Raw genomic sequence first — 10729 nt, 5'->3', positions numbered from 1 at the left:
GAGGATTACCGCTACGAGGTGCTCACGGCCGAGCAGATTCTGCAACACATGGTGGAATGTATCCGGGAGGTCAACGAGGTCATCCAGGTGAGTGTGGCCCCCGCGCCAGCTTGACCGAGCCGGACCCGGGAGCGGATTCGGGCGGTCGGCGCGGCCCCGAGGGGCAGGCCAGGGCCTGGTGCGCAGCCTAGCCTGATGCCTCCCGGTCCTGTCTTCTCTTCTGCTGGGGATAGAGCAGACATTCGCCGGGTGTGGGGAGGTGCGCTAGGGGCGGTGCTTTCCAGGTCCTGCTATGGCGGAGGCCTCCGGCCGCCTCAGACTTCTCTTGCGGGCAATTGCTGCGGGTCCCTGGGCCCGGTGTCCTTCTTCTGGTCTCAGGAGAGCTTACAGGGGCGGGGCGGAATGGGCGGTGGAGAAGATCTGGGCCCCTAAGACGGCTTCCCCGGCTTTCAGTCGCACTTGAGCACTTTTGGAAGGGGTTAGAGTAGGCCTGAGGGCTTGCTTGGTGTACAGTTGCCCCAAGTGGGCACCAGTTAATAAAGAAGTGGATCTGCTTGGCAGTCTTAAGTGCCTACTTAAAAGTGGGGGAAGGGAACTGTTTCTTGGGGGAGGTGCTGATGGATCTTCTTTTCTAATGTTGAGGCTTCTGCTTGTATCTTTTTAGAATGTTTGCTGTTCGTTTGGGTTCTAACTGCTACTCTTAGTTGTAGCATACTTGAAGCTGTTGGCATAGTTGCTGCAACTTGCATACCCAGCCTTTGCAGCTCAAACAACAGCAAAGCGCAGTGTTATTGTGTAATACTGAACAAGACTCTTACTGTGAGTTAGCAAGTTAGAGACTTTCTGCTTCTGGAGTCCTTTCTCTGATAATTTGTATTTCATTGTCGGTAAGTAGGACTCGGTTTAAACTGATAACCGCATCTCATCTAATCTTCTTGTGGGTCATATTTTGCGATTTGATTTAGAAAATCAAAAGTTTCAGTTTATTTGGAGAAAAATGAGGGGGTCAGGGGTACGACTGCAGAATAAAAATGGAGTCTTGATTCAATATAACCCTTAGAAAACACTAGTTTCATGGAAGAAAACTGTATAGGTGAGCAGCAGGTTACGATTGCCTTCTGGTATGTGATTTTTTTTCCCCCTCTTAAAATTGGTTGACTAATATTCACTGGTAAATAAGCAGTATGTCACTGCGTGCATGATTAATAGATTTTTTTATTAGTAAATTTTTTACAGTATTTAGTAAAAAAAACTTTCTTTTGAAAATGAAACCATATATTTAGACCTGTTTGAAGACAGTGTTTTAAATAATAGTTTAAAAAAAAATGTGATACTTAGTGCTATTGCTAAACAGTGGAAATCTCAAACTTTTTCGTATAGATAATGTAGTCTGAAGAGGAAATTGAAGGGTTGTGAAAGGAAGATAAGTTTTGTAGCTCTTTCTGATCTACAGATACAATATTTAAGTTCTTAGGTCACTAAATGGAGAATTTTTTTTTTTTTTGAGGAAAGTTGAGTTTACAGTGAAACCTTGAAGTCCCTTTTCGTTTATTTATTATATAAAGTATATAGTAAATCTGTATTGAATCTGATGCTTTCAGACCCATCACCTGGCTTATTTGCATGTTTAGTTACCTTTTAAAATTCATGGATGTTTATTATTTAGCTTCTTGTAGTGTGTTTTCATGTAAATCTCATTCAGCCTTTTCAGCTCTTAGGTGTGTCCTCAATCACTGAGGCCAGACCCTACAGATTCTTTATGTCACTTCTGGAACAGAGATGTAGCTAATGCATGTGACATCATTTTTTCTTTGTTAGTTTAGAGGAAGAGGAATAAACATGGATAAACTAAACTAAGAACTACAAAATACTAGAGAATTTTTTTAAGTGTCCTACTTTAACCATGTTTTCATGCTGGATTTTGGAAACAACTCTTTTTTCCCTAGTTTACTACTTGTTAAGGGTGCTCTGAAGTAGGACTGCTGAAATGAGTATCTTTTCCTTTGTTAAAAGTTCATATTTAGAAAGATCAGTAGATCAAAGGATAGGATTTACCCCAGATCTTCTTTCTCGAAATGGTATACACTGGGCAAATGATGCACTAAACTAGGGTTTGGTTATGTTATAGATTATTTATGTTAATAGATTTAGACTTAAGTTATACAGGTAACACGTTACATTGTAAGAAGAAAACTGATGAGGTGAGGGGAAAAAAAAAGATAATTATTTTGCCTGCTACTGAGAGAGATATACCACAATCTGAACTGTAATAATCGTTCCAGATGTGTGGATGAGCTGTACATGTTTTTAAAAAATGATAATTACAGAATAAAACTAAGTTCTTTTTATGTTTTCAGTAGGAAAAAAGCAGGTTGCAAAAACAGAGGGAAGGTCAACAACTTTCTCCTGTCAATAAGTAACTATTTTTCAAGTGCTTACACAATTACAGATCTAAACTAATTTAGTCAATCTGTTATTATTGGTCTTCCTTTTTATTGTCTAGTTTTCATCTTTTATAAACCTGACTAGGAATATTCTTACAGATAAATGTCTGGATGTTTTATTTTGTTAGGATAAATTGCTAAGCCAAACATTTGCTTATTTTTAACCATTTAATAAATATTAGCACACTGCTTTCAGCAAGGTTATACTAGTTTTCCCTCCATGGTACTTGATTGGTCATCATTTTTTAAACTTGTTTTATTTTTTTTTTTAAACTACTGAGGTTGAATTTTTAAAGAGTTTTTTGGGCAGTGGTATTTCTTTCGTAAATTGCCCTTTGCTTTTGCTCATTTTACACCCTTTAGGGATGTTTATCTTTTTATTGATTTATGAGACCAGTTTATATTCATAAAACCTTGAAACATCAGTCGTACAGGTTTTTCAATTAAATCTAATGTTGGTTTAATATATAGTTAGTTTTAAGTAAATTAAAAACCGTTGTTTTATTAACCTAGTTCACATTGGGGAGCTTGCTGTTAATTCTAAAAAATTTAAATTCCCTTCTTTCTGGTATTACTTTTCAATATGAATCACGTATGTTAGTGAATTTGAAAATAAATGTGCAGGATAAAAAGATTGAATGTAAAAAAGTTTGCCAAGTTAATTGAGTCTTCCCTGGGGGAATTTGATTACTTTTTCTGGGCGACAAGAGATTAATACTGTTATTTGTAGATATCTGCTGGTTAGTTCTAGTCTTCAATCAAGTTAACACTTTTTCTTTTAGAAAGCTCTTGGTTTTCTGGCTCTCTGTAACTTTTGTTTGTTTAATTTGATTTTCTTTTATTTAAATTCTTTGTGGCTACTTACCTTTTGAACTTTAAGATCAGGGGTTTTCTGTAACATATCTTAAGGGTAGAGTAGTGCTTAAAGTCCTTTATTTATCCAGCTATATTTAACTCACATTGTTAATATTAAGATGGTTAATAATATTACAATGGTTATCTAATATAGTTGTCTAAATATCTAAGTAACTTATTAAACTAACACTACATAACTGTGGAATTCAAAGATGTTTAAATTTGCTGTTTTTTGTTTCCACAGCATTCTTTAGCAAATGTTGATTGTGCCTTGTGTGTGTGCTGGTCACTATAGAGGACATGGTTCTTGCCTAAGAAGCATATAGAGGTGGGGAACATAGAGATTCTTGGGCTCAATTCCCAGAGATTGTTATCCCTTAGTCAAGTCTAAATTGGAGCCTAAGCATCTTATATTTTTAGCCAGTCCAGTGATAGTTCTGAACGGCTGGTATGTTCATAGTTCACCCAGTGTCATGATTTTGACTCACTCAGGGAGAATGAGTAAGAAGGGCAAGTAACCCTTAGGAATACCACATTTAAAGGATATGCTGAGGAAGAGGCACATGGAACTGTTGGATGTGAGTGATCAGAGAGGAAGCAAAAGAGAAGTGGGTGGGCTTCTTGCTGTTAGAAGATTTATTATTCTCAATAACCTGTTTTAAAAGACAACAAGTTTCCTGTTGGCTGTTGATATGAAATCTTTAATATTTTGCCCATTTTTTATTTAAAATATTTGAGGTACTTCTAAACTGAGGTTTCACGCATAAATTAGAGGCAGTATCAATGGCACCCCACTCCAGTATTCTTGCCTGGCAAATCCCAGGGACGGCGGAGCCTGGTGGACTGCCGTCTATGGGGTCGCACAGAGTCAGACACGACTGAAGCGACTTAGCAGTAGCATAGTCCAGTGTATTGTGTAATTTGTTCATGAATCAGTTCTAGCCACTGCTTTTCCTACCTGGCAAGTTAATTTTTATGTCATAGAACTTTCAGTTTTTGTCTGTTTCTCCCCCTCCCTTTTTTTTTTATCTGGGAACTTAGGACTGTTGAACTACTAGATTGGTCTTTTTTACATTAATGCTTAATTTTTCTAGTAGCCTTTTTAAAAAACCTCAGTGAATTCGAGGTCCTCCTTGTTTCAATGAAATTGAACTCAAGTGGGCATATCAAGATAAATTTAGATTGGTTAACTGGGTTGGGTGGGGGGAGTGTGTGTGTGTGTGTGTGTGTGTGTGTGTGTGTGTGTGCGTGCTTTTTGAATCACTTATGGCATTAGTCATGAATCAGGAACTGTGGGGGTGGGATCCAGCAGTCTGTTTTAACAAGCATTCCAGGTGATGCTGATGCTAGCTAAAGTTTGAGAGCTACTGGTCTAGTTGAGATTTAACAGCAGTGTTTCTCCATGTGTAATGACTAGTGATGAATTATTATAGAGTGGGTTAATAATGGAAGGCAAATTGTTTAAGAAACTAATAAAAGGAAAATTTCGAGAGCCTGAACAATTACTAGGAGAGAGAGCTAGCTAGAGAGAGAGAGCCTACAAATAACAATTACTAGGCTACTCTTGGAGGGGATTTGTTATCATTACTGTTATTCTTCAGATTAGAGTGGTCTATACTCAGTTATTTCAAACACGCAAGCCAAACCAGTGACACTCTCATATTTTAGGTTGGAACAGTTGGGTTTTCTTCACCCCTTCTCACCCCCTGGCTTTTTTATTTTTATTTTTTAAAAATAAAAATATTTGAGAGTGTTTCTTTATTTGATACACGGAAAGGGATATAAGGAATTGAATATTGTAAATGCAGTTGCTCAGTACTGTACAGAATGTTGAAGAAAATGTGAGACTTACTCTTAAGGAGCTTATGGTCTCTGAATTTCTACTCTTAAAGGTGTTAGATCAGTGCTAAATGGATTGTAATAGGTATTCATGGAAGAGATCCTGTGCGTTTTATCTGGAAGATGTTTAGGATTTAGGTGCATAGAAGAGATGGATAGGAAGCCATTCTAAGAAATTGAAATAAGAATGAGGAAGCTGTGTCCCCAGTGATGGTGAGGTCACCTCAGGTAAAACAGTTTGTTAATTATAAGTGATAATATTGTAAAAGCTGGGAGGTTTGATACTCTGAACAAAGATAGGCAGAAGTCATCAGATCAGATTACTTTCTTGTGGGTTTGTCCTGTGGCAGCTATATGTATTATTTTTAGCCCTGTATTTTCCTCAAAACGTAGTGGCTTAAAAACAGCAAACATTTATTATCTCACACTTTCTGTGGGTCACGATTCTGACTTCAGCTTAGTTGTGTGCCTCTGTTTCAGGGTCTCTTATAAGGCTGCAACTCAACATACTGGCTAGATTTCAGTTATCAGGGTTTGACTAGAGGAGGATCCCCCTGTGAGCTCACTCATGTAACTCTTGCCAAGCCTCAGGAGTTTTCACTGGCTGTTCTTTGGCCAGTTGCCTGCCATGTGGGCTTCACTGAAAGGTGGCTTATAACACAGTAGCTTCTTTCCTTTGGGGTAGGGGGTTTCTGATAGAGAACCCCCCAGATGGAAGCCATGCTCTTTTGTAACATCATCTCAGAAGTGACATCCTATCACTTTGCCATACTCTACCTGTGTTAAGTGAGGAGCTAAAGAGGAAGGGATTACATAAAAGTGTGAAGATGAGGAGGTAGATCCTGGGGGCCATTTGAGAGCCTGCTTACCATGATACATAGAATCTGGCTCAGTTAAGAGGCGAATGAGAACTGTAGTATAATGCTTATCTATCCAGTCCAACTGTACAATGGCAGTGTATAGTAATTTGGATTTTTTATTTTAGAATAACCATAAATTATTTGTGTTTGGCTTTGCAAAATATTATATCTTTAAATGATAAGTATTCCTAATTACCTTCAGTGGCTGAGATTCAAAGAATAGTTTGCAGCTTCTTGGAATTATTAATAACTGGCAGGAATCTGAGATTCTCCAGTCTGTTGGGTTTTTGTTTTTTTTTTTAAACTCTTAACGACATAGTGGAATCACCTGGGAATTTTTTCATCACATTTTAAATTTTGAGATACTTGTAGAGTCAAATGCTGTTGCAAGAAACAATGCAGAGAGATCCCCTATACCCTTTAGTGATTTTTCTATGATGATGACATCTTGCAGAACTAGTATATAGTATCATAATCAGTATATTGATACTGATGCAGTTTACTCATTCAGACTTCTTTACTTGAGGATTTAAAAAAATATATTGGGACTCATAACCCAAGGCTAAGCAAATGAATTTCTAGGAGTTTGGACCAGGCATTATCATTAAACAGAAGTTTTCCCTGGTTTATTTTAATGTACAGCCAGGGTTGAAAGCAAAGTTATTGTTGTTGTCCAGTATCTTTAATAATCCTCTCTTTGTAACATTCCAGTCTGCTTGCTGCTGCCAAGTCACTTCAGTCGTGTCCAACTCTGTGCGACCCCACAGACTGCAGCCTACCAAGCTGTGTCCAACTCTGTGCGACCCCACGGACTGCAGCCTACCAGGCTTCTCCGTCCATGGGATTCTCCATGCAAGAACACTGGAGTGGGTTGCCATTTCCTTCTCCAATGCATGAAAGTGGAAAGTGAAAGTGAAGTCACTCAGTCGTGTCTGACTCTTAGGGACCCCATGGACTGCAGCCTACCAGGCTCCTCCCTCCATGGGATTTTCCAGGCAAGAGTACTGGAGTGGGGTGCCATTGCCTTCTCCTCCAGTCTGCTTAATTATGAGTAAATGACAATAAACTAGTTTGTGATATAGCTCATTCTAACTCTTGATTTTTTGGGGAAAAAAAATGGAATTAAACTGTTTACACTTTAACTTTGGTCCATTGTTCCTAGGGTGGCCCTTTGATATTTTTAGTTTTTCTTTTTTTTTTAAATTTATTTATTGGCTGCACTGGGTCTTCATTGCTGCTCTCAGACTTTCTCTAGTTGCAGTACAGGAGCTTCTCATTGCGGTTGCATCTCTTGTTGCAGAGCTCAGACTCTAGGGTACAAGCACTTAGTTGCCAGGTGGCATATGGAATCTGCCCTGCATTGGCAAGCAGATTCTTAAACCACTGGACCACCAGGGAAGTCCTGTTGTTTTCTTAACAGTTTTTGTTTGGAAGCATGAAGGAAAAACTTTTTCTTGACGTTAATCAATCCTCTTTTCTTTGTCTCCTCTATGATAGTGAACCGGTATCTTTGATTATGCATGTTGCCTACTTCTCTAATTTTCAATTATACATTGTCTTTATTAGGTATAATATCACAGGCCCATAACCCTGTTAAGATCTTGGCTATTTATACAGTTCATCTTTTAATATTGATACTATATCAATATTAGGTTGAAACTGATATCAGTAACCTTTGGTTACTATGTAACCTTACAAATAGATTAATTATTCCCTTTAACTGATGGGATAAATAGAAGAATGAGTGGTTAGACTGACATTTGATGGTCACTTACTAGGTGAGAGAATAATCTGTAATCTGAGGCTGCTTCTAACCTGGGATCACTGAATCTTTTGGGACCCATGAGATGGTAGTGGCAGCCCTTGCCTTATTTTATTTTCAGTGTTTAAAAAAGCCTACTGTGTTTAAAACAAAGTAAATCAAAACTGCCCAAGCTAATTAAAATGTGGGTCAGTTTTGGATCTTCAGTTCCAAAAGAGTGGGCATGTTTTATAGCATCAGTAGATTTCTACAATCATGTATTTTAAGTTTCTGAAATGGAGCTGGACCCTACTGTGGTCCTTCCCCACCCACATTGTTTTGTCTGGAAAAACTTGAGCCGAAGAATAGGTTTAATCAGATAAGTGAGAAGATACAAAAACAAAGGAAAACAGTCCAACGAAACTGTTGTTCAGTTACTCAGATTCTTTGCAAGCCCATGGACTGCAGCACGGCAGGCTTCCCTGTCCTTCACCATCTCCTGGAGCTTGCTCCAACTCGTGTTCATTGACTCAGAGATGGCATCCAACCATCTTGAATAATACTTCATTTCTTAATCTTGCTCTGTGGTAGATGTCAGTTGGAGTTCGAATTAAATTAGTGGGTAGTTTGGTATCTTAGAAGGCAGTTTTAAAGGGTCTTATTGAGCTAGCATCTGCTCTGGCAGATTAACTTTTCAGAGGCCCTACTTTTTCTCATTTTTAAAAATGAGAATACTAGTATTAAGGTCAAATACTGTATTGGGAGCTTTTTCATGTAATTTTTTTTCCTTAATGTAAACTTGCTGAATAGCATTTTTCGTTTTTTCTTATGTTCCATTTAAAAGAAGTGTCACAAGTGACCTTATACACTTAATACATTTTGGCAAAAAGTACAGAAGATAATGAAGTATTAGGTAACATTTCCTTATTACTAAGACATTTGGTTAGACAATGCTAAGAATAGCTATAATCCCAGACACTTCTTCCCAGACTTGCTTTGCTATCTGCTTTGAAACTGTCATACTTCTAATTCACATATTAACTGATTACAGTTATATATTATATCCTTTCTCAGTCACAATTGTATAGTTTTTTAGGGATTAAGTATATGCTAGAGATTGAGAAGTATTTTCTGATTTTCTTAGCAAGTATAAGTAAAAACCTCTTATGTGGACTCATTGAAATTTGTGACATTTTGGACAGGTCTCTGAAACCCATTTAAAAACAAATTTATTGCCTTTTCTCCCTAAGGCTGTTCTTCCTTTGATTGATTTACTAATCAGCCATTCTTGGAATTTGAAAGTCAGTGATTCTCTTTTGCCCCAGCATTTCCTGTATCCAATTAGCCCTGATCAAGTTACTCTGAAATTTGTTATTCCTCTCCTTTTAACTAAATAGGAAACACATTTTCTATTATATGTCTAGCCTAGATGCTTTAATATAGTGTTCGTGGCTTCCTCACCTTGATTTCTGGTAATTTTTTCATTCTTATTTGCTGTTGTTTCTAATTTTCCCATCATTCCCAACTGCACTACTTGTAATTTCTTACTATATAAATGCACATTTGTGTTTTCCTGTTTTTGTTCATGCTGATCCCTCTTTTTGTGGTTGCTCTTTCTCTTTTTTTTTAAAATTATGTTTTATTTTTGGTTGCGCTGGGTTTGGTTGCTCTGGGTCTTCGTTGCTCTCAGTAGTCGCGATGAGTAGGGGCTCCTGTTCGTTGCCATGCATGGGCTTGTCATTGCAGTGGCTTCTCTTGTTTCACAGGCTCTAGGTGCAGGGGCTTCAGTAGTTGCAGCTTGAGGGCTCTAGAGCGATGACTTTTGGCACAGGGGCTTAGTTGCTCCAAGGCATGAGAAATCTTCCCGGACTGTATATAGAACCCACGTCCCCTGTATTGGCTGCTGTTGCTGTTCAGTTGCTCAGTCGTGTCCAGCTCTTTGTGACCCTGTGGACTGTAGCCCACCAGGCTCTTTGTCCACGGGATTCTTCAGGCAAGAATACTGGGGTGGGTTGCCATTCCCTCCTTCAGGGGATTTTCCCAACCCCGGGGATCGAACCTGGATCTCCTATATTGCATTGGCAGGCACATTCTTATCCACTATACCACCAGGGAAGTCTTCGTTCTCTTTTTAACTGCCTGATATCCTTCTACTTATACCCTGCTCAGATATTACATATCTCTTACCAGGTCCCTCTTCCCTACCATCACTGCTCTTTTACCTGTGTTTGCATAGGCCTTTATATGGATAATACAGGAGCCTGTAATATGGCCATCCCAATACCTAAGTCACTAGCTCGCTATGAGGGTTTTGAAGGTAAGAGCCGAGTCTTCATCCATAGTGTATGTCACACTAATAGTCTGACGTAGTAGAAACTCAGTGAATACATGTTCTTTGAAGTTGGTCCCTTGTTTCCTTGGTTTCCTTACCTGTAAACCAAAGAGAGCCGGACACAATTTTCTTCTGGCACTAATAAATTATTTTATAATTTCCAGATAATACCTCAGTAGTAGTGTAAGGTGACAAGAAAAAAGTGTTTGAATTCCAAGAATGCAAGCTTTTTAAAATCTCCAAATATACAGCGACTCTTTTAGATTTAACTTTATTTGCATGTAGTTCTCTGGCACTTTATATGAACTGAGAGTTACGTTAAAAATAACTGAGTCACTCTTGATGAAAGTGAAAGTGGAGACTGAAAAAGTTGGCTTAAAGCTCAACATTCAGAAAACGAAGATCATGGCATCTGGTCCCATCACTTCGTGGGAAATAGATGGGGAAACCGTGGAAACAGTGTCAGACTTTATTTTTGGGGGCTCCAAAATCACTGCAGATGGTGACTGCAGCCATGAAATTAAAAGACGCTTACTCCTTGAAAGGAAAGTTCTGACCAACCTAGATAGCATATTCAAAAGCAGAGACGTTACTTTGCCAACAAAGTCCGTCTAGTCAAGGCTATGGCTTTTCCTGTGGTCATGTATGGATGTGAGAG

At 38.5% G+C, this 10729-nt stretch overlaps 1 protein-coding gene across 1 annotated transcript in view; it reads left to right on the top strand.

Moving 5' to 3' along the window:
- ARIH1 (ariadne RBR E3 ubiquitin protein ligase 1) overlaps positions 1–10729 on the top strand; it is a 105528-nt gene that overhangs the window by 619 nt on the left and 94180 nt on the right. Inside the window, exon 2 of the mRNA XM_010831423.1 lies at positions 1–87. Within this exon, the coding sequence (XP_010829725.1) occupies positions 1–87 (87 nt within the window). The remainder of the gene's footprint in view (positions 88–10729) is intronic.

This window comes from Bison bison, unplaced genomic scaffold (genome assembly GCF_000754665.1).
Source record: "Bison bison bison isolate TAMUID 2011002044 unplaced genomic scaffold, Bison_UMD1.0 scf7180017864526, whole genome shotgun sequence".
In the NCBI taxonomy this organism is placed as follows: Eukaryota; Metazoa; Chordata; class Mammalia; order Artiodactyla; family Bovidae; genus Bison; species Bison bison.
This window is presented reverse-complemented; position numbering and strand designations above follow the sequence as displayed.